Source organism: Pogona vitticeps, chromosome 3 (genome assembly GCF_051106095.1).
Source record: "Pogona vitticeps strain Pit_001003342236 chromosome 3, PviZW2.1, whole genome shotgun sequence".
Lineage (NCBI taxonomy): Eukaryota > Metazoa > Chordata > Lepidosauria > Squamata > Agamidae > Pogona > Pogona vitticeps.
The window spans coordinates 260,834,483-260,858,813 of NC_135785.1; the positions used below are offsets into that span (position 1 = coordinate 260,834,483).

The following is a 24,331-nucleotide window of genomic DNA, read 5'->3' on the forward strand; positions in this document are numbered from 1 at the left end:
AGTTACCTTTAGTTCATTGCACCTACTGAGTTATTATCTCCCGATACTCTGCATTTCTTCCCTTTTAGTTCCCCAATATTACAAAACCAAGAAGCAAAACAAAGTTGCTGCTTATATACTACCCCATAGCATTTTAAGCACTCTCTGGGTTGTTTACAATTTAATGATGCAGGCTACACACTGCACCTCCCTCCCAGCAAGCAAGGTACTCAACTTCACAACCTCGGAAGGATGGAAGGCTGAGTGAACCTCGAGCTGGCTACCTGGCAGTGAACCCAGGTCATGAGCAGAGTTTTGGCTGAAGTACTGTAGTTCAACTACTACATCACAAAGTGCCACAAGAATGTAGTATCAAAGCTGATAAACCCACTTTGGGACCTCCAACTTCACAACAATACATGGTGTTCTGTGTAACCAGAAGTTCTGATGCATCCATGTTAGCCCATGGCTGCAAGTTATCAAGAAGTACCATACCGGTTGGTTCTATTACAGTACCCTTCCTCAACTTTCTACTCTCAAGATGTACTGGATCACAACTCTCATGAACTCAAGGGGCTATGCTTGATTCGAACTATGCGCTGTGCAGCTCAACATACCAGGATGCTGACCACTTGGGGGAGGCTATCATCTCTATCAGTATCAGAAGCACATTATTCCATGACTAACCTTCTGGAGCTGCAAGTCTACAAGGAGTGAGGCCAAAGCAAAAGCATGCATCTCTCTTTACATGCATTAATGTACGTACATTAACACACCCATACCCACAAACAACGATCCTAGTGCCATCTCCCTGGTGGCAATTTTGACAAAGATTATGTCACTTCCTCCCATGCAACCAGGCAGGGAAGTGCCTTGCACAAGGAGGTTCTTTCATTAGGGCCAACTGCAGGTGAGGGATTTTTTTCCCTGAGAAGGCAAGAGTGCACCCTTCGATGTATTCGCAAAGGCTTTCACGGCCGGGATCTAATGGTTGTTGTGCGTTTTTCAGGCTCTTGGCCGTGTTCTGAAGGTTGTTCAGAGCACGGTCACAAGAGAGCCCGAAAAACCCACAACAACCAATGCATCCTTCCCTCCTCACCTGGAATAAGGGAGGGGTAGAAAAATGGGGAACGTCATGGAAAAATGAGATAGCCATGGAAGCCAATAGAAAGCAACCAACAGATCAAAGGTCTATCTGGAAGTTTCAGAGAAGTTTCCTTATCTACATGTGTTGTCAAAAGCCTGATCAGCAGAAAAGCCATACTGAATCTGTGAACTCCCAACAGGGATTCAAGGAAGACTTACATCTTCTAATCAGGATAAACGTGGTCTTCTACATATTTTTGAGCTGCAACACCCTCCTTCCTTCCGCTTTGACTATACCAGCTGGTCTGATGGGAGTGGTAGGTCAGAAGTATCTGGAAGGCCACAAGTATCTGGGAGGCCACAGCAGACCACTCTCTGTCACATTAAATCCATCTTTCATCCAGCTGGTACAGATCCCCCTCTCCAGTGTGCCAGACTAAAATTCCCATTGTTCCCAGATAACATGGCCATTATTGCATCAACCAGAGATTATGAGAGTTTCATTCCACCATAAAACTCAATGATGCAAGGCCAGGGGTTTTACAACTGCTTAATTAGGCAATTATCTCTACATGTCCTGCACCTTCTTATTTGGCTAGCAAATAGAGGCAAGAACACCAGCAGCTTGTCAATGTAAGCACGATACTGCTTGACATGAATCCAGTTTTAATTCTTCCAAAAGAAACAGGCTGCCATAGGAGGTGGCAGGCTCTCTTTCGCGGGAGTTATTTACTGCAGAGGTTGGATGGTCACCTCCCGGGGACACTGTAGACACATCTACTTCCGCAAAGCCTGTGCTGAGTAAGGTGTTGGACTGAATGAAACTCCATCATCCCTTCGAAGCCTAGGATTTCATGAAAATGTACAGTTGTGTTCAAAATTATTCAACCCCCAATGCTGTAAAGGGGTTTAGGGACTATAGTGTACATTTGGAATTGTATTCAGAATGAAATCCTACAAGGACGTTTTAAAGAACCAAATGCAACTAAAATAACAACAATTGTTTATGTAATACAGTAGTAAATGTTTCTTTTGTGGTTTCTTCATTGCCACAATTATTCAACCCCTTAAAGACTACCACTCTGAAGAAGAGAGGTTCATTCAGGTGTTTTCGAACAGGTATTGAAAACACCTGTGGATGTCACCGAGCACCAATCAAGCATAATAAGCACCAATTAGGCAGCTTTAAAATGACTGTGATACTCAGCTCCTTCTAGACATTTACTGGTGTGGTTACAAACATGGTGAAGTCAAGAGAATGGTCCAGGAAGACAAGAGAAGAGGTGATTTGTCTTCACAGGAAGGGTAATGGCTATAAGAAGATTGCAAAGAAGTTAAACATACCAAGAGACACCATAGGAAGCATCATTCGCAAATTCAAGGCAAAGGGCACTGTTGAAATGCTACCTGGTCGTGGAAGAAAGAAGATGCTGACTTCGACTGCTGTGCGCTACCTAAAGCGTAGAGTGGTGAAAAGTCCCCGTGTGACTGCTGAGGAACTGAAAAAAGATTTGTCAGATGTGGGTATAGAAGTTTCAGCTCAGACAATAAGGCGCACACTGCGTAATGAAGGTCTCCATGCCAGAACCCCCAGGCGCACCCCCTTGCTGTCTCCCAAGAATAAGAAGAGTCGACTGCAGTATGCCAAAAGTCATGTGGGCAAACCACAAAAGTTGTGGGATAGTGTTCTGTGGACTGATGAAATAAAATTAGAACTGTTTGGGCCCATGGATCAACGCTATGTTTGGAGGAGGAAGAACAAGGCATATGACGAAAAGAACACCTTGCCTACTGTGAAGCATGGCGGAGGGTCAATAATGCTTTGGGGCTGTTTTGCTTCTGCAGGTGCAGGGAAGCTTCAGCGTGTACAAGGTACCATGAATTCTCTTCAGTACCAGGAGATATTGGATGAAAATGTGATGCAGTCCGTCACACACCTGAGGCTTGGGAGATGTTGGACCTTTCAACAGGACAATGATCCCAAGCATACCTCCAAGTCCACTAGAGCATGGTTGCAGAGGAAAGGCTGGAACATTTTGGAGTGGCCATCGCAGTCACCAGACTTAAATCCGATTGAGAACCTCTGGTGGGACTTAAAGAAAGCAGTTGCAGTGCGCAAGCCTAAGAATTTGACTGAACTGGAGGCTTTTGCCCATGAAGAATGGGCGAAGATACCCGTAGATCGCTGCAAGACACTTGTGTCAAGCTATGCTTCACGTTTAAAAGCTGTTATAACTGTAAAAGGATGTTGTACTAAGTACTAAGATTGAATGTCACTTGGGGGTTGAATAAAAACTAATAATGATGTAAGCACAGAAAAGACATTTGTGGTTATTTCATTATAAACTTAAGGTTATATTTCTCTGACCTACAAGTGCCTCTTTCATGTAAGTGTAAGCAAGATGACTGAATGATCAAAATCAATGTCAAAATGGCCAAAACATTCAATTTCAGTGGGGGTTGAATAATTTTGAACACAACTGTACTTCATCTCCACTGCCCAGAAGATTCAGGATGAATTGCTGGGCTGATGGGTGAGAACTGGAGAGAAGAGGGACCCCATTTATTTATTTATTTATTTATTTATTTATTTATTTATTTATTTATTTATTTATTTATTTATTTATTTATTGCTGCAAGGAGGGATGGAAAAATATCCAGCCACTACACTGCTTCTGTGTTTAGAAACCTAAAAACAGGCACCTAAGAAATCTACTTATTTTCTCACAGCACAAGCAACTGTCTGTCACATTTACTACCATCTGGTTTTCACTACATCCATTGGAACTGATTCCCTTTGTAAAAGGGCTGAAGATTGCAACTTCATTCTGGCGCCGAAGAAATGGGTTGCTTGTTTTGCACCTGCATTCATCTCAAAGTCTAAAAATGTGGAACATTGCAACATTTACCATAAATATTAGCATGAGCACATTTTTGTTGCTGCTCCATGCATGCACACATGGAGGTGGGTAAACATTAACCACATTAACCATGAAAACTGCTGGAAGAAAATTTCTTCCAGTCCGTTCGTAAAGCTAGACTTGAGTAGCTTCAGCAGTATATCTACTTCATAGCTGTTGTTCTACTTTCTAGTAAGGTCTTAGGGTTGGGGGTGCTAGAAAAAAAGGGTGGCTGCCATCTGTGAGAAGTGGAGCAAATAGATGGATGGGAGAGTTCCGCTTTAAGTTTTAGCCATGCCAGGTTTCCTGAGTGCCAAATCATTAACTGCATTCAACAGAACTGCTTCAAAACAGGAATGACCAATGGGTGACCAGAGGTTGGACTCTTTTTACCCACTACATTTTACTCAGTGTACAATAAATTACTTGGCCAAATATTTGCAAAGAAAAGTAAAGTATTGCTAAAAAAAAATAATAATATAAGAATAATTTATGACTGAGATCCATGCAGTCAAGAGACAAACAGATTAAGACTCAGGAGTCCCAGAGTTAAGTCCTTGCTTGGCCATGGAAACTCGAGGTGAGGGGAGGAAGGGGTAAAACCACCCCTTAAACATCTCGTACATCTTGAAAACTTGATTAGGGTTGCTATTAGTTGAATGTGACTTAGAATCGTGGAGTTGGAAGGGGTCTAATAAGGCCATTGAGTCCAACCTGCCACTCAAGGCAGGAATCCAGATCAAAGCAGATCTGACAGAGGGTGGTCCAACTGCCTCTTGAATGTCTCCTGATTTTACCCTTTTCACCAAAACCAAGGCACTGTGGATGGGGGGAAACTGTCTGGGCGAGTTTAACCACTCGATGATACCGTGCTCCTCACAAGGGTCAAAGTACAGTTTAGACATTCTCCTAGACTTGCCAACAGCTGGTGACTTGATAGTACATGACATAATGTGTATAGAATAAATTAACATATATATCTGTGTGTAAAACTTTGTTTGGCACATGTGGTGGTCCACAATTGCAAAATCCACTTTAGCATGCCTGTAAGGAAGGATGGTATAATAAAATTGACTAGCATGATACTTCTTGGTAAGTTATATCACCCACCCAATAAAATGCAAGTAAAAAATTGTCTAACAATAGTTACCTGATGAAACACGGGCTGTTTCCAATTCAGGTATACCTAAAGGATAGAAGCAGAGAACAGTACATATAGAGCAGTGGAAAAAAAGAGGTTGCCCATTCTTAATGCTGAATAAGAATATGACTCCACCTTTATTCATAGAACTGATCATAAATGGCTCTCCAGAGCAATTCTCCCTAACCTCAGTTGGAGATAGCGGGGATTGAACCAGGACCTTCTACAAGGAAATATGGTGCTCTACCACTGAAGAATGACTCCTTTGCAGATCTTTCAGGTTTGTACCATAGGCAGACAGTATGGGAAATTTAGGTGGTTGGTTGTCACCTCCTGGCCCAGGTGACCTATGTCTGGCACAGGAAGGGATAGCTAGTGACCTGAAAATAGGCTTATGGTGTTGCTGCTGACTAGTTCGGTGGTTTAGGTCTCTGGCTGCAGAGCCAGAGGTTGGACTGCGCCTCCTTGACAAGGGCTGGACTCAATGACATGCAGGGTCCCTTCCACCTCTACAGTTCTAAGATGAGGATGATTGCTGCCTGCTCTCCTAACTAAAGGTAAAATCGTCTTTAAGTCTATGGAACTGGGGTATCTTTGTATCTACCCCAGAAAGTATCAGTAAAATGTTGCCGTATATTCTTAAAGAGAGCTGTGGCACGTTCACATAACCAGATGCGACACCTCTAGTGCTAAAACATTTATTACCAACAATAGCATGAAGTACTTTTGAAACAACTGGCACATTATAGGGAAAAAGTAGGTCAATGTATGCTTCCCAATTTCCTTCCATGATCCTTTCCACCAAAACAAGAGGCACTGTGGATGGGGAAACTGACTGGGCAAGTTTTATTTTTCAACCACTTGTGGACAAGAGTGGAAGCACACAGTCTAGACCGGCTGCTCCCAACTTTGGGTCCCCAGATGTTCTTGGACTACAACTCCCAGAAGCCTTTTCACCACTAGCTATGTTGGCAAGGATTTCTGAGAGTTGTAGCCCAAGAACATCTGAGGCGACCCAAGGTTGGGAACCTCCGGTCTAGACATTCTCCTGAACTTGCTAACTGGGAAAGCTCAGCTGGTGACAGTGATCAGGAATGCTTTTCACATATTTAGGCTGGTATGCCAAGTGCAGGCCTAATCTGGAGAGGAAGGATCTTGCATCAGTTACTCAGAAAGTGCAGCTGATGGGACATTAAGGCATGCACTATTAATATGAGCAGTAGCACCTCTTCTGTTCTTCTTCCATGCCATTTTTTATGTTTCAGGAGGCCAGGAGGAACATTTTCTGCTATCTGTGGTTGCAGCCCTCTTTAACTCATCAGGAACTGTATGCCTGGGGAGCAACTGTGTATGTACTGTAAACTGACGGGAAAGGGAAGCAGTGGGTGGAGGAAAAAGCACTCTTCAAAAGGCTGGTTGTATGTAGACGGGAATCTGCCCCACTTCTCTAAACAAAACAAAACAAAACAGCACAACACTCCTTACTATGGTGACGCCGATGCTGTAGGCTATAAGTAGAAACAGGAGAGGGTAATTGATGGTTTTCTTGTACTTGAAGCATTCGTACCTGGAACAAACACAAACGAGAGGAGGCAGAGGAGCTATAAAGGTAAACTCAAAAGCTTTGATCAGCCTTTTCAGGCTTGTAAAGAGGGCTGGAGGGTGAGTGGGACGGGTGCTCCTTGGACCTGCAGCTGGTCAATGGAACACAGAGCTGGCCGGGGCCCAACAAAATCACAGGGCTTGGCAAGGAGCTCACTGAATCATAATGTTGGCAGGAGTTTGCTCCTTTTGAAAAAGAAGGCAGGGATTCTCAGCAAGATGAATTCTCAGCCAATGCCACAGGCTCTGGTCTGGCAAAATTACACGGCACACACCGTTCTGATGAAAGCCAGGCAAACACAACCTGCTCTTCTACATATACCGTATTTTTCGCACCATAAGACACACTTTTTCCCCACAAAACAGGGGAGTGGAAAGTCTGTGCGTCTTATGGAGCAAAGAAAACAGATTATATTTTCCTGTTTTCTTCTCCTAAAAAATTGGTGCATCTTATAGAAAGGTGCGTCTTATGGAGCGAAAAATACAGGTAAGTGGGGTTTCTGAATCTCTGTCTCATATTCTTCTATACAGTAACTTTTGCGTAATGTAAGAATCACCCCCTTTTGAATAATATCTGGGGGCTTCCATGAGAAGTGGCTCACCAGAGACTGCTTATGGGACTGCAAACTCCTATGTTACTATACATATTGCTGACTCCTTCTTTGCTGCAATGCAAATGCAGGCTCAGTTAGGAGGAGTTCCCGTCACGATGATCCTGCACAATTTACATTCTTCAGCATAAATTCTATGTGCTAATGTGTCTAAATAGTTCGTTGTACGCTTTCAGTGGGTTAGATGTGCAATAAAAACATTTAAATTTGAGTAAAGTGGTTTTAGATGCTAAGGAGACACCAACGACAAATACTTACAGGCAGTAGACAAACATACAACAGCTGTAGATCATAGGCAGCTCATCCAACAGCTTCAAAAAAAAAAAAAAAGGAAAACAACCTTTACAGTTTCTGATATAGAAGAAGTGGTAAGCAAGTTGACACAGGGGTTCCATTTTTGGTGGAAATGGTGGGTCAAAAATCACAGACAGGTGGATGAGAAGTGACTGGTGAGGTCAAAGACAGTCTGGGACAGGACTACCTCCCAGCAGGACACATCCTGTCAAGCTATTCTTAGGTCTCACAAGAGGTAAAACACCACCAAAATGGATGGCAATCATTACTTAACCATTAGTTAGATAGAAGTACTGATAGCAGCTATCTACTGCACTGGTTCTTAACCTTGGGTTACTCAGGAGTTTTGGACTGCAACTCCCAGAAGCCTTCACCACCAACTGTGCTGGCTGGGGCTTCTGTGAGTTGCAGTTCAAAAACATCCGAGTAACAAAGGTTAAGAACCACTGATCTACTGTATCCATTTAACAGAATAAAATAACAGATTTCAGCCTACCTAGGATAACTGGATGATACAAGCCTGACTACCACCTTATTGCCCTTCAGTGTGCAATTATAAGGGTCTGCTGCAAATGTTGTAACAGTAAAAATGCAATACAGTAGGACCCCTTTATCCACGGGATCAGTATCTGCTGATTCACTCATCCAGAGTCTGAAAATATTTAAAGTCTTAAAAGAAAAATCCCCCCACAATATTTTTAATTATGAAGTTACTAGAACTTGCCACTAGATGTAACTAGAGACCATTGGATGTATGTCATTTGCTATTAAAATGGCATTATGTGTTTTTCAGCATCCATGGTGAGGGCTTAGAACCAATCCCGTCCCCACCCCCCATGGATAGAAATTACATGAACACCTAACCAAGAAGCATTTCAGAACAAAACATATAGGAACACCCATAAAAATTGTGTCCATTCATGCTACTAACCTGCATTTCATACTTTAGGGTCATGTGAAAGCACCACGAGCCCAAACCCACAGCTGGAATCCAAGAAAGCGAGTATTAGAGGAGGAAGATGTGTTATTGGACAAGAAGAAACTAAACCCTTTCCCCTGCCAACAAAACAGTCCCATGTTTCCCCAAAGCTCCTCCCTCGCAAAAAAAAAAAAACCACCCCTTGATGCTCATGTATCAGTTAGATACCTGTATCAGCATGGCACACACGCACATTATGTATTTCTGACTCATAAAGTCTCTTGTGCTCTCTAGATCATGTTGGGGGGGGTGATCTTCATTTTACATTTGGCCACTAAAGACCTCTCCTAGTAAGTTTACTTCAATTCTTCTAGGGAAGCAACCCTCCAAGGTCCAGAGATGGGCACACGCAACACCCAGACGTCTGGGGACTGCCCACCCCTGCCTTGTAAGTGAATATTCCAGTTCCCAGTGTCAAGCTTCAACATTTCTAGATAAAAAGGAGATCTGTGTAATGTGCTACTCGGGAATTCTTACTCTGCTTAAATCAATTTCACACGTTCTTACACATTAGGGCTGACAAGACAGGCAGCACTCCTCATAAACCTGATCAGAAGAGGGACAGCATGGCCTCCTCTCCCCTGACTAGTTAAGAGCCATATGACCTGTACTACAAAGCGACTGCATGGGTTTTGAATTATGTTCACCTTTGACAAGAAGGCCTATTCAATTATTCCCTCGAGGATTTTTTTCAGGAACTAAATACTTAGCTGGACTATCTTGCACAGAGCAATTTATATAGGGAGGGCAATGGTCTGATGATGATGATGTGTTGTCAAGTCAATTCTCACTGATGACAATTTTTAAGGTTTTCCAGGGACAGGATACTCAGAAGTGGCTCAGCATTCCCCTATTCTGGGGGTATCCTGGGACTGAGCAGCTTGCCCAAGGCCACACAGGTTGGCTCTACTCACAGGAGGGAACTGAACTCCCAACCTCTAGCTTCACAGGCAGAGACCAAAACTACTGAGCTGTACAGCCAGCTAATGGCCTGAAGGTGCACAGAAAGGCTTTGCTACTGAAGCCAAGCAGCTTCCTGGACCTTGGCTTCAGCAGCAATTTTTTTTTCAATCAAGCTGCTTTGGTTCAAGAAGCTGCTGGATTAAAAAGCTGCCTAAAAATCCAGGTTCTCCAGGTTATTTTGGGAAGCCACAAAGCACATAAGTACATATGGAGCAGAGATGAGCAAGACGACAGAGATGTGGTCAGTCTTCCAAAATTTCACTTGCTATGGCAAGGATGGCTGCAACCTCTGCCATGTACGATGAGAGCCTGTCTTTCTCAACTTGAAAAGACATGGGCAGGTCTCATGGGGATCCTTGCCAAACCACTGGCTCCAAAGTTTGGAGGGAGGCCAGGGATTGTTTGGCAGATACACAACGAGGACACAGTGGTGCCCGAGCTGCCATCTACCCCTTGAAAATATGCACATACTGTATATCAGATTGCTTTATCTCAGGGAGGGAACAGATTATCTGGGAACACACACAATTCTACAGCTTTGATCTAGAGAACAACTAATTCTTCTTTAAAGATATGAAACTCTTTTTCTAAAATTTCCCTGCAATAACTGAAAAGCAGCATGAAAAGTGGGCATGTTGAAATTTGTCATTTATTTCTTTGTTTATATTTTTGTCTTGATCCCAAGGTGGCATACACGAGTCCTCTCTTTTCCATTTTACCCTTACAACAACCTGCAGTTTTTAAAGGAGGGAACCGTGTTAGTCTGTTTCAGCATGTCTAATAAATAGACATGGAGGTATTCGTATTCATATACTCTCCCAAAGGTGGAGATAACAAGGGTCCATTGTCCACTCACCCTTTCGTTGCTGCTGTGGACTCCGTGCTCCCTTCTTATCGCTCCAGAGCTCACGGTCGGCTAGCCACCCCTGGCAGGAGGCGAGATAGCGAGCCTCCCTGCCAGGCCGAAGAGTGGCCCACAAACCGGGTGATCCGGAACGATTGAAAGGGAGTGCAGAGCCCGCAGCAGCAGCGGAAAGGTGAGTGGACAGTACAGCCCCAGGGAAGCCTGCTCTCATTATTTCCACCTATGCAGGAAAAAGATACTCTGAAACTGTTTGGTGATAATAGAGTTAAAATTTCTCTTGGTTTGAGTTACATTCCCCATCTCTAATAATAAACATAAAAATAAAAAATACTGTGGCACTTTAAAGATGAATAGATTTATCAGAGTGTGTGCCTTCATGAATTATAAAACCTACAAATCGTCATTGTAATCCACAAACATAGTGGAAAACTTTGCCAGTATTTAAGGAGCCACAATGCTTTTGTTTGCTTGTTTGATTTATTTTTATAAGCACGTACACATATTTTGAGCAATGGACGCTTTTATAGATCAATGATGGTTGACAGTTACAGTTTCTTTTCCAACAGGCACCCATAACAAGAACAGGAAGCTAAACAGGCCTAGCTAAACCTCAAAGTTTACCCAGTTTAGGACCTCTCCCCCACGTGAGACACGTTTAGGAGGGTCTTATGTCAAGCAGAACTCCTAGAATAGGGAATTATGGGATTTGTAGTTCAATAAATCCAAAGATCCCACCTGTAGTCACAGGAATTTTTTCTTTGGAACCTGTTGCACGTGTGTGTGCATACATTATCTTCCATGGGGCAAACACAACTCTTTCAGTCACTGAAAATCCCACTGAACTACAACAAATGCAACTTGACTTGTCTTTCTTATATGGCCTCAGTGTCTGGAAGGGCAAGCCCTGAATTTTAAAATCTTGATAATCAAAAGGTCAGGTGAGCTGCCAACAAAATCACTTACCTGCAACGCACAAATAAGCAATTATATACCGTTTTTCAAGGCCATCTTTGTAACTCTGAATGGCACCATAGATTGGAGGTAGAATGAAAATCAGGTTACTAACAGTGTTCCCTATAGAAAAGAAGAAGAAGAAGGGGATTAGCAATAATTCAACAAATTGTGTATGATTTAGAACTTGCTCATGAAACCAGAAAGCACTCCTGAAGGGAAAACAACTGAACTTAGTCCATGCTGCTAAGTTCTCTCTAAGAAAAAAAAAATTACGTGAATACTCTTCTGTTTCAATGAATTAGCACAGTAGTTGAAAGGAAAGGTTGTTCTAGGTTGTCCTTCCAAAAAAAAAAAAAAAAAGAGTAATTTCCACTTAAGTCAAAGGGCAAAAAATGTTGTTCTTACCCTTCCCTGACTAAAGGATGAGACTTGCGTAGGGACTTTTTAGAAAGATATGTGCTTGTCAGACAAGGACAACTAGCAATGACTAACCCCTCCACCCCCCAGCCTTCTGTATCCATGGGCACTGAAAGGGCTCTATGGTGCTATGGAACGTCAACGGAACCCAGTACTGCTACTTTTTGCTGTTGATGATTATTTAACTACGGTCCTGTTCTCCAGTCCTGTTTAAGATGTTCAAGCAGAAGGTAACCACCATCTTTTTTGAGGGAGTGACCCTGCCTGCCAAGGACGGGGTTCGCAGCTTGGCGATCCACCTGGACTCAGCACTCACCATGGAATCACAGGTGGCGTCGGTAGTCCACTCCGCCTTTTTTCACCTTAGGCGGATAGCCCAGCTGCGGCCCTACCATGATTTGGGGGCGCTCACCATCTTGGTACATGCGCTCGTAATCTCAAGATTAGACCACTGTAATGCACTCTACGTGGGGCTTCCTTTGAGGCTGCTGCAGAAACTACAGGTGGTGCAGAATGCGGCGGCCAGATTACTTAGTGGAGTGAGGAAATTCCAACATATCTCACCCAATCTGGCCGCATTGCATTGGCTGCCCATACGATTCCGCATCGACTTCAAAGTGCTGTCGCTTACGTACAAAGCCCTAAACGGTTTAGGGCCTCGATATCTGGCGGAATGCCTACTCCCACCAACTTCTACCCGTGTCACTCGCGCGAGTCAGGAGGTGAGGCTGAGGAGCCTAATGCCGAGGGAGGCCCGGAAGGAGAAGACAAGAAATCGGGCCTTCTCGGCGGTGGCTCCTCGCCTCTGGAACAATCTCCCTCCTGAGATTCGCAGGTCTCCCTCGCTGGGTATCTTTAAGAAACAATTGAAGACATGGATGTTTGGGCAGGCCTTTCCATCATATTCCTCTTGACCTCCTTCTTCCCTCTTTACTGTTTCTGTTTTGCACTCTATGTAATGTATTGTAGTGTTTTTACTAATTAGAATTGCTTATTTATATTGTTATTGTATTTTATTGTTGTCAGCCGCCTAGAGTGGTCCTCACCGACCAGCTAGGCGGGGTATAAATTAAATAAATAAATAAATAAATAAATAAATAAATAAATAAATAAATAAATAAATAAATAAATAAATAAATAAATAAATATCATGGGAGAAAGACTCCAAACCTAATACAAATTTTAGGTGACCAACTAGGCATCACCCTCCCCCCTCAATTATAACATTTTCAAAATTGTTTTTGAAGAAGTAGCCATGTTAGCTTGCCCAAGCATATCAGGCAAAAACAAACACACAAATCAAAATAAAAACAAACAAAAAGATCTATGAAAACTCACATTATAATATTGTAGTTACCTAGTCTTTAAGGTACTGTACCACAATATTTTTGCCTGTTGTGTTTGTTTTTTGTCTGATAAACATTTTTAGACACAATTAAACTCACAGAATCTAGCAACAGCCATCTCTTTACAGTTTATATAATGGAGGGAGAAGAAAAAGATACTCTGGAACTGTTTGGTGATAATAGAATAGAGTTAATTTTTTCTCTTGCTTTGAATACATCCCCCAAGAAAGCTCTGTCTAAGATAGAAGTAAAACATGATCTTCCAGATGTTATTGGCCAGGAACCCCCATCATCCCTAGCTGGCACAGACAGCAGTCCAACATCTGGAAGGCTGCACATTGTAGCCTACATCTGGTCCAAAAGGATGAAAACACGCTTTCTCCATATTCTGCCAGATAGCACCAAATTAATCATGTGTTCAAAGAAAAACCCCACTGGAAAATAGTGGTCATACACAGAAATCCATTTCACATCATTTTAGTTTACTAGGACATTCAACATAGATTTAAAAGTGACCATTCTAGAAAAAAACAAACTACAGAATCCAGAGAAAAATGGCTGAGATAAAATATATACACATGCTAGACAGACACATCAAAGGACTTAATATAGACCACGGCTTTTTAGGGTACTACCAAATAGAAACACTACAAATATTGTACTGTACTGCATTTACTAGGTATTTTCCTCCTTAGTAGATCCACCTTAGAAACTTCAAAGGTAAAACAGATTCTTTATTCTGCTCTTGTGGTCATCCAATGCCTAGGGGTAATTCACACACCTCTGCAACTATTGTAATTACAAAACATCCTATAAAGGAAAGTTCATTAGCAAGTGTAAAAAGCCAGTCTCCTCAGTATAATTAACATTCATGTTATTCTACCATTGTTATTTTATGACAGTTTCTCACACCTTTCGCAGCACAAATTTCAATGAAATACCTGCATATCAAAGATGCTTTCACCACAGTGTTAAGCATCCACTGACTTTCTTACCAACCAACCACAATTTCTGTACTTTGATCTCTATATTTTGATGCCATGTATAATCATTGGCCATTGGCCATGTCATATTTCTTTCTCTTACATCTGAGGAAGTGGACTTGTCCATGACAGTTCTCACATTTAAAAATATATAATAATTAGTCTTTAAGGTGCTACCACATATGTCTTTTTTAAATTTCTTTCTTTCTTTCTTTCTTTCTTTCTTTCTTTCTTTCTTTCTTTCTTTCTTTCATTCATTCATTCATTCATTCATTCATTCATTCATTTGCCTTCTATGCTGCCCATCTGACTGCTAAGGCCACTCTTACCTATAATAGGATCTAACATGTAACTTACTAACAGAAAAGAGAAGAAAAATCATCTAAATGACGTTATTGTGGACACTACAGGGAGACATCTCTAAGCACAGTGAAGTCCATAACTCTGACCACTGTTTATACTGGAGTAAACGACTGAATACATCATGGAGGGGAAAACAACTCTGTTTCAAGCTGTACATACAACTGCTCTGCTGGGACACTTTTATTTTCTCCCCGTGTTTCAATTTTTTACACTCAAGATAATAGTAGCACCATCACTTAAAACTACTTCTCCTCAAAGAAATCTGGAGATTTATTTATTTATTTGCAGTTGTAGGGGGTCAACCTTCGTGGACCACAATTCTTCATTGACTACAGTTCTCAGGATTCTCAGAGAAAGCTTAAATCCACAGAAACCTTACATATATTTGGCAAATTGCAAATGTTTCCCACTACTCTCACAGAGGGATAGAGAAGAGTCTCAAATGATTACTGAAATATCCTACACAGTTGATTTAGCCAGCTTTAACCTTTCCCCCCACTAAGTAGACGACTGCTGAGAAGAATTAATTTGCAATACTGTATTTACAATGATATATCTCAACATTTACAGACCTGCTGTCCACCTTTAAGTGAATCCTGAAACTAGGTTACACTTGATTTTCATTACACTTTCTCTCTTAACTATACTGCCAAACATGTGACAATCAGTGGGCCCTGAAATGTGGTACAAGCGTGTTTTCCATTTAGAAATGCTTGCACCTGTTGCAGTCAGTCTAACTATGGTGAAAATGAGTCACCACGTATACAAGCTATATTTGCTTCCTACATGGAAACTGATCATTGTGCAAAAAACTGTAACATCTGAAGTCGACTGCATTCACAAGATGCTGTTGCATTGTCAAGCCTTATGTGTGTTTCCACTGAGAAACCTAGCAATGACTTTTAGTGGGTCCCTCAATTGGGAGGAGGAACAGAAATGAATCAAATAAGATAAAATAACAGGTATTCATCCAATATTAATGTTTTGTGTTCTTAGAAATGCGATGTGTCCACTGCCTTCCCACTGCTGAATGGCCTGCATCCAAGGTTCTCTCTCAGGCGCATGCATGCCTGCGCGTGTGCAACTCAACCCCCTCCACACAGTCTTCCTCCTCCTCCATGAATTGACAGCAATTGTTTTCAGTCCCCTTTGATCCAGTCATGACGGAAACCCATGTGCAGGGAGAATTGTGTGTGCGAGGGTGAAACCACATGGGTGAGGGGTGGAGCACTGAAAATTAGAGGGACAGTTGCCTGCATCACAAGAAAAAGGCTCTTTTAACAGCCCACGATTGTAATTATTCACCTTTCTATAAAACTCTAAATGTTCACTGTGGCTTTTCAGGCCCCAGAATGCAACCACCACAAGCTGCTTGCTTATCATTAAAAAGCTATTCCCCCCTCAATAGGGGGCAAAGGGCATGCTACAGAGACACTGTTCCTGGCCAAAAAAGAGTCTTTTTCTGGAAAACAATGTTATCATCTATCTACTAACGAGGGCGCAGAATTAGGGCAATCAAACTCCACACAACTTAGCTGAAGTAGAATTAGCCCGTACAGAATTCCAGGAGCTCTTCCAGAAAACACAGTATTCCCTACCCACAATCAACTAAACCTTTTACCTCTGCTCTAGTCTAGCATACCTTCCTTTGGGTACTGATGGAGGTAAGTTTACCTGTTTTTAAACTTTGGTAAATGAAAAAAAACTTGTCTCCAAATCAATACATCTAACACGGAGAAGCAACTCTGGAATGTACAGGACAATGTTAAAAATTGAAGTCTTTCTCTTATTATTACCTAAACCCCCTTCCCTTTTTTAAAAATAATTCACAGTAGCTGGCTCTTACATCATCTTAACGTACTAAAGACAGAACAATTCACCTTAGCGTATTAAAGAGGGGACTACTCATTATAAGCATCCTCCTCTTCTTTTACACTTCCTCTTATTTCATCTGTTCTATCCCTCTTGCCCTCCCAGCCAATATTAGCAGCTCTTCTTGTACATAGATAGCTTTACTTTATTTTATAACTCATTTTATGTAAGTTATTTTATTTACATTTTGCGTTATGTATTGTATTTCGATGCCACCTTGCTCCCAATTACAGGACCCAAGCGAAGTCCATGGTTTAAGGACACAAGAGACCGCAACCAGTTACAATCTGTGGTCAAGGACCCATCTACCTAGCCCACCCTGAGTGAGGGTTCTGCTTTCCAGGGAGCAATCTTCCCTGCTCTGGAGATCTCTAGAATTCCTTCGCATTAAAGCAGGCCTGGGCCAGCTTAACTTTCCAAAATTACACAAGAACAGGTGTGCTCAGAGTAGTATGGTGGCACAACGTTAATCCTTGCTCCAGAGCACAATTGTGTCTGAACACCTTTCAAAGTCTTTCGAAACCATGCGCGCCTCTGCCCCATCAAGCAGCGCAGGAAGAAGGCAGAACGGAAAGAACTTACTGCTGGATAGCTCAGTGATTTAGCTCTCTGGCCCCCACTCCCATGTGTTACTAAGACATAAATGAAAGTTCACACTGGTACTTAAGGAGATTTTCTTCCCCTAAACCTCCTCCCACATGCTGTTGCCATATACAACAGGAATTTATAACCAGAATTGACCACTCCCATGCCAAGAAACTTGTAGGGTCATGCCAACATTCTCTTACAACAGTAAAATCAGGATTTCCACAGTCATTTGAATAATTGACTTATTACTTAAGCCATTCACAGGCCCGCCCAGTTCATAAAATAAATGCACTCACAACTCACAAGCAAGCTAAAGATTACAACTGTTACTGTGGAAATACGTTTAAGCTTTTGAACTACACATATGGTAGCTTATAAAATGAGAGGGAAAGAGACATGATGATAACCGGATGCACACCAACAAGCTGCCAATTTTGGCCGAAATCCAGTAATACGTTTCGCAACTAGAGTAGGCCCACTGAATCAATGGAACTTATGAAAGAGATGACCCAGCAAATCTCCACTGGTTCAACGGGCCTGCTCTAGTTACAGCTTACTACTAGATTGCAAACTTTGGCACTGAATCTGATGTCGCTGTATGAAGCCTGCCACCCTCGCCTCTGGCAGAACCATTTGCCCCCGGAGTCTCCCACCAGTAAATCCATCAGCTCCAGGTTGCTGCAACAGGGAGCTCTTTACTAGACCAGGTGCTTTCCACAGTGGTTCTCCATCACGGCCCTCCCAGACCCCAGGGGACTGAGTTGTCAACACTACTGCCCTGGATACAGCTAGTTCGGTCCTAACCTCAGTTCCTGCCACTGAAGCCAGGGACATCTTTCCAAGAAACAAGCCCAGTTCTGGACCATGTTTGGTGCCTTTCCAGGAGGGCTGGTAGAAGCTGCTCGGAAGTGCTGGTAGTCCTGATCTTCTGTGAGCAGACTCCTCCTCCTCCTCCTCTCGTGCTGGCATTTATGTCACCAGCTTCTTAGTTGAGTGTGGGGGGTGAGATCTGAATTCAAGGGGCTTAATTTTAAATCTCCCTGCCAAAACATGCACCTACCTCAGTCCAGCCCCCCAAGCAGGCTGGCATTAGCTTCAACAGGAGACACCACTGACCAACAGCAGATTAGACAGCAGGCCAAGAACCAAAAGTCATAGGAAAACTGAAGAAAACTGATAAAACAATCGTAAGGTCAAAAATGTAACTTAAATACCGTTCCAAACTTTTTGTTAAAAGGGAGTTGCGTGATGGTAAGGGAGAAGCAGGGAGGTTTTGAAACCACAAAGAGGCACATGACTGGTGGAAAGTAAGGGAGGAGCCCATGCCACCCTGCTGATAAAAAATGTCTAGCACCAAAAAGAATCAAAGAGGCAATGAGTAAACGAAAAGAGTCTTACTGAGTTGAGATGAAGGATCCAGCTACTCCTGAGTTCTGTTTCCCATCGATGGACTTCTTGATATACTAGGAAAGGGGTATTGCTCCCTATCATTCATTATTCAGAGATTCATCAAGTTATCATGATTAGCAACTGATCTATCTCCAAGAATCCTTTAAAGCAATTTAACTAACAGTTGTACAAGATAGAGCTAAAGTTACTGATATTTATGTATTACGTGACGAAATCCTTTCCAGTTGAATTGAGGATTGAGAAAACTGATACTGTAGTTGATCCAAACTTTTCCCACACCATGTATTTTCAGCAGAGAGATTAGAGACTGTTCAACAAGTTTTAATTCTATCTCCAGAAGCTTGAATTAGGACAAAGATTTTTTTTTTTTGTACTACACATGCCAGGATGTTTATTGTGATTGCCCATTATGCTTTGGGAATAGTCACACTTTGTCTCTCCATAATTTTTTTTTTTAAAAAAGAGCAGTAAGAAGCATGTTGGCACAAAATACAAAAAGTATTCACAGACACAAAAATACATAAGCTTTCAGAAGTATTTTGCCTTTATCAGTTAAGATGTTAAAGGTAAACAGCAGGACGGGGAGACGAGGACTGGAAAGCAACAAAGGGTTGTTTTAGGTCATGCAGCAGACAAAGAAAGGAATGGTTCTCAACAGTTGTTTAAACAGTTTTGATAGGTTTTACCCAGGATAGCCCACAGACCCACTGAAGACTGGACCAAAGATTAAACCTGAATTGGGATGACATCACATAATTATTAATTATGACAATCTGGCAATTTATCAAGGGATGGAGGGCTGTTACATGAACTGAAGGGAACTGAACTGGAGAGGTGGGAACAAGAACCTCTGTTGCAGACAGAAAGCTGTATTTCAGATGCCAGCTCTACTTACCTAAAGCATTCATCTAGTTTAAATGATACCCATCTGAAGTATGGGGTTCCCCTCCTTTTTTTTACAATGCTTTGCTGACATCAAGACTTGGCTCTCTTACTCTCCTGTTTAATCAAACAGCACTTGTCTCAATATAACCCTTGGGAGATCCCACTGCTTCCTTCCTTCCATTGCAAAAAAAGCCTGTTTATATTTATCCTCTGCCTTCTGTTCCTCCCCCTGCCGGCTCCCTTTATCAGTATGACTGTTATTTTGTTATATGGGAAACTTTTCAGTCTTCCTGTAGAGACTAACTAACTGGTTGCTTTTTAAGAAAAAATTGACAACTGTTTTATAGTATTTTAGTTTGTATTATATGACTTTCTTCAGTGCATGTTTTCATGCCAGTGATGGCCTAATTTGTCACTTAACCTTAAAACGTCTACCTCCACACTGACTTCTTCACATCCACTCAACAAAACTGCTGGAGAATGGTTGCATGTCCCACATTGTTTGCAACACAATTCAATGCAAATAATTAGTTTAGATTCTCTGCAATCTCGTGATTTCTTCAGTCATTTCCATGCTAGATAAGAGGAGAGGGCAACACAGCAGCAAGCAAACATCTCTTCTAGGGCGGAAAAAAATATCATTTTTTAAAAAAATAATCAAATTGATTTAAACAAATAATTAATTTTATCTAAATTGTCAAAATCCAATTTTTAAAACTGAAATCAATTTAATTTAATTGGGATTTAAATCAATTTAATTCAAATGCACCTTGCCTCACACTGACTACAGTATACTCCTCTCTCCTCCCCTCTGATGTTGTTATGTGCTATCAAGTTGCCTATGGGTACCCTATAAATGAGCGCTCTCCACAATGTCCTGCAACAGCCCTGCTCAACTCCTGCAGACTCAAGCCTGTGGCTTCCTTTAGGGAGCCAGCCCATCTCGTATCTGGTCTTCCTCTTTTCCTGCTGCTTGCAAACTTTCCCAGCATAATTGTCAATTACAGAGAATCCTGCCTTCTCATGATGTGCCCAAAGTAGGACAGCCTCAGGTTCAGCATTTTTGCTTCCAGAAGTACTTCAGGCTTGATTTGCTCTAGGACCAACTTGTTAATCTTTCTGGCAGTCCAGAGTAACCACAAAGATCTTCTCCAGCACCACATTTCAAACAAACCAATATTTTTCCTGTCAGCTTTCTTAAACTGTCCAGCTTTCACACCCATACACAGTGACTGGAAATACAGTACAAGAGTGTGGATGATCTTGGTCTTGGTCTCCAGGAATACATCCTTAAGCTTGATGATCGCTTCTAATTCCTTCATTGCTGCCTTTCCGATTTTCAGTCTAATTCTGATTTTTTGGATGTAGTCTCCATTTGGACTGATCAAGGTATAATCATGATTATAGAAGAATTAAGAACTAAGATCATGGCCACTGGTCCCATCACTTCCTGGGAAATAGAAGGGGAAGATATGGAGGCAGGGACAGATCACTGCAGATGGAGACAGCAGCCACGAAATTAAAAGATGTCTGCTTTTAGGGAGGAAAGCAGTGACAAACCTTGATAGCATCTTAAAAAGCAAAGACATCACCTTGCCAACAAAAGTCCACATAGTCAAAGCTATGATTTTCCCTGTAGTGATGTATGGAAGTGAGAGCTGGACCGTAAAGAAAGCTGACCGCCGAAGAACTGATGTTTTTTAATTGTGGTGCTGGAGGAGGCTCTTGAGAGTCCCCTGGACTGCAAGGAGAACTAACCTATCAATTCTAAAGGAAATCAACCCTGAGTGCTCACTGGAAGGACAGCTCCTGAAGCTGAGGCTGCAATGCTTTGGACCTCTCATGAGAAGAGAAGACTCCCTGGAAAAGACCCTGATGTTAGGAAAGTGTGAAGGCAAGAGGAGAAGGGGACGACAGAGGATGAGATGGTTGGACAGTGTCATCGAAGCAACCAACAAGACTTTGACCCAACTCCAAGAGGCAGTGGAAGATAGGGGGGCCTGGCGTGCTCTGGTTCATGGGGTCACGAAGAGTTGGACACGACTAAACGACGATAGAAGACACGACTAAACGACGATAGAAGAATGTCACCATACTTCACTGACAATGAAGAATTTTGTGTACCTTCATTCTGGACACCCCCACATAGCCACTGAAAACTGTGCCAATATTTTAGAGCAAATGTTGAATTTACTCAAGGCATCACCCTTCACCCATTTCTCTCAGTGAAAACTCTGTACTAGATTTCATTTAATCATTCCAATGGCCTCTCTCTGTGGAATCATTCCACAGCCTCTAAGGAAAACATAGGCTAGACAGTGGACATGCATAAATGAGGGTCATTAGGGGGAGATGTTCCGTCTTTTCCCATAAGACAAATGACGAATTTCCAAACAAATTGGAAGTCCAAGGGAAGGGGGACAGGATTGCAGCTGGAGATAGATAAACAAATAGTCAGGGAATACATTACCACCTTGAACGAGTTCAAAGCTCCAAGGCCGGATGAACTGCATCCGAGAATCCCCCCCCCCCAATTGGAATACATTGAACTGTAGGTTTGACAACCTACAGTTCAATGCATTCCAATGGGGGGGGGGAATTCACCAAAAATTAACGAAGACTCAGAACAAAGCCAAATTAAGTTTGCAAAGGTTTTACAAGGTGCACTAATGATCCCAAGCATTTAAAACAGTTTTTGAACATTTTAAGACACACTTAAAATAGTGAAAACGGACATCGCTAAGCAAAACAGGGAGACCTAAACTGTCATCGCTAAGCGAGGCAAAGACCTGGACAGCGCTATGCGAAATATCCCCATATGAAACATCGCTAAACGGAGCGCAAAATCGCTCCAAAAACATCATCGTTAAGCGAATACATCGTTAAACAAGGCAATCGCTAAGCGAGGCACCACTGTAGAACAATCTACGTTGATTCAAATACTGTAGTCATGTCAACTTCTTGCTGCACAGTGATGGAGGGCGGGGTTTCACTTCACTGGGGCTTATTTTTAGGGTGGGACTTATATTACAAGCATGCTGAAAAATCATAGTAGGGCTTATTTTCAGGTTAGGTCTTATTTTCGGGGAAACAGGGTAGTTAGTATGAACATCTCACAGGGAGTCTTACATGAAACCTGGAAAGTTTTAAATTAGGAGGTGTGCCAAGATAAACTCAAGTTGCCACAGCCTTCTGCCACATGAACTCTTCATGGGCTGACGAGCTTAAAACTGCATCATGCCAGAAGTATAACAACTACCGTATTTTTCGCACCATAAGACACACTTTTCCCCCACAAAACAGGGGGGTGGAAAGTCTGTGCGTCTTATGGAGCGAAGAAAACAGATTATATTTTCCTGTTTTCTTCTCCTAAAAAATTGGTGCGTCTTATGGAAAGGTGCGTTTTATGGAGCGAAAAATACAGTATATTAAATGTACACTTTTCACTCCAGCCTGCTGCATAAAGATACAAAAATAAAGTGATTTAGTCACAACACTAGCCACCACAGCCCATGCTAATATCAAAAATACAATCTAAATCTAACTTGTAAAAGTGTTCTAAGAAATGAACCCTTAAGTGTTCTACTGCCACAAATTCTGAAAACCTAGGAAATCAGCAGTGATTGGTTGCGGAAATGTTTTCCAGTAGTTCAGTTTTCTACTCACATTTTTCTATTTATAACAATTCATTTTAAATAACATGTACTAGTCACAACAAAAAGTCACATTCAAATATAATGTAATATGTATTATCAAAGGCTTTCACAGCCAGGATCCGATGGTTGTTGTAGGCTTTCCGGCTGTTTAGCCGTGTTCTGGAGGTTATTCTTCCTAACATTTCGCCAGTCTCTGTGGCCAGCATCTTCAGAGAACAGGAGCGTATTAGTTATAATATATGGGGAGAATCAGTTGCAGCATTTTTATAGCTATCCTTTGAACCACTATTCCCACACAGTACACCAGGACACAGAGTTCTAACTCCTGTCCTCTGAAGATACCGGCCACAGAGACTAGCGAAACGCTAGGAAGAAAAAATTCCAGAACACGGCCAAACAGTCCGAAAAACCTACAACAACCATATAATGTAAGAAGTCCTTAACTGGCTAAAGGCAGCACATTAATTTAAACAATGATGTGGAACAAGACGTTTTCTTGGGATGCAGCTTAAGCAACCGAATCTTAATAGAGTATGGCTGAAATCCCGTTGCTTTGTGACACTTGTTATGTGCCATCGAATTGGAACTGACTTACAGCGACCTTAAGAGGGCTTTCAAGGTAAGTGTGGTATTTAAGGAGTGGTTTTACTGGTTCTACTCTCCCAGTGAGCTTCCATGACTGAGCAGAGGGATTCAAATTCTGGTCTCCAGAGTTCTTGTTAATCACTCTAACCACTCCACCTCACCTAGTACTCCAAAGGCATACAATCCACACTTGTTACACTAAAGATATAAAATCCAGTTGTTCTTAGCTGGCAATTAAGAACACTTGCTGGCATTCTTAATATTGCACCAAGTCTACACACACACACTCCTGAAATTCTTGGTGGTGACTTATTAACCGGTTGCTAGGAAAAACTAAATTTTACACAATTTGTATAACAAAGCAACTACATTTCAGCCATTTTGGGGTATCCTCCCCTTTTCGGGTTTTGTTTACAAAATTTTATAATAATAAAAAGAGTAGACTATGTCAAGATGGGTGGCATATAAATGCAAGCAATAAATAAATAAATAAATAAATAAATAAATAAATAAATAAATAAATAAATAAATAAATAAATAAAATCAACAAGCACATAAGGGAACAACTTTTCACAAATGTTATTTACAGTAGCATCCCAGAGTATTGCTCAACCTGAGCATAGCTATTACAGTGGTGCCTCGCACAGCGAGGTTAATCCGTTCCGGATTAACCCTCGCTGTGTGAAACATCGCACTACGGAAAGTAAAAAGCCATTGGAATGCATTAAACATGGTTTAATGCGTTCCAATTTGGCCGAATACTCACCGTTGTGCGATGTTCCGGTATAGCCGGCAGCCATTTTCGCGCCCTCCCCTCGCTGAACGAGGGCGCGAAAACGCTGCGATCAGCTG

General features: G+C 41.9%; 1 protein-coding gene across 2 annotated transcripts in view; it reads right to left on the reverse strand.

Annotated features, from left to right (window-relative positions):
• The window catches only part of ACER3 (alkaline ceramidase 3), a 48,040-nt gene that overhangs the window by 14,077 nt on the left and 9,632 nt on the right, over nucleotides 1-24,331 (reverse strand). For both annotated transcript variants that reach the window (XM_072993463.2, XM_072993464.2), the window contains exons 2-6: nucleotides 11,384-11,494; nucleotides 8,545-8,597; nucleotides 7,578-7,630; nucleotides 6,592-6,673; nucleotides 5,116-5,151 (exon numbers count right to left, since the gene is read on the reverse strand). In XM_072993463.2, the coding sequence (XP_072849564.1) occupies nucleotides 5,116-5,151; nucleotides 6,592-6,673; nucleotides 7,578-7,630; nucleotides 8,545-8,597; nucleotides 11,384-11,494 (335 nt within the window). The remainder of the gene's footprint in view (nucleotides 1-5,115; nucleotides 5,152-6,591; nucleotides 6,674-7,577; nucleotides 7,631-8,544; nucleotides 8,598-11,383; nucleotides 11,495-24,331) is intronic.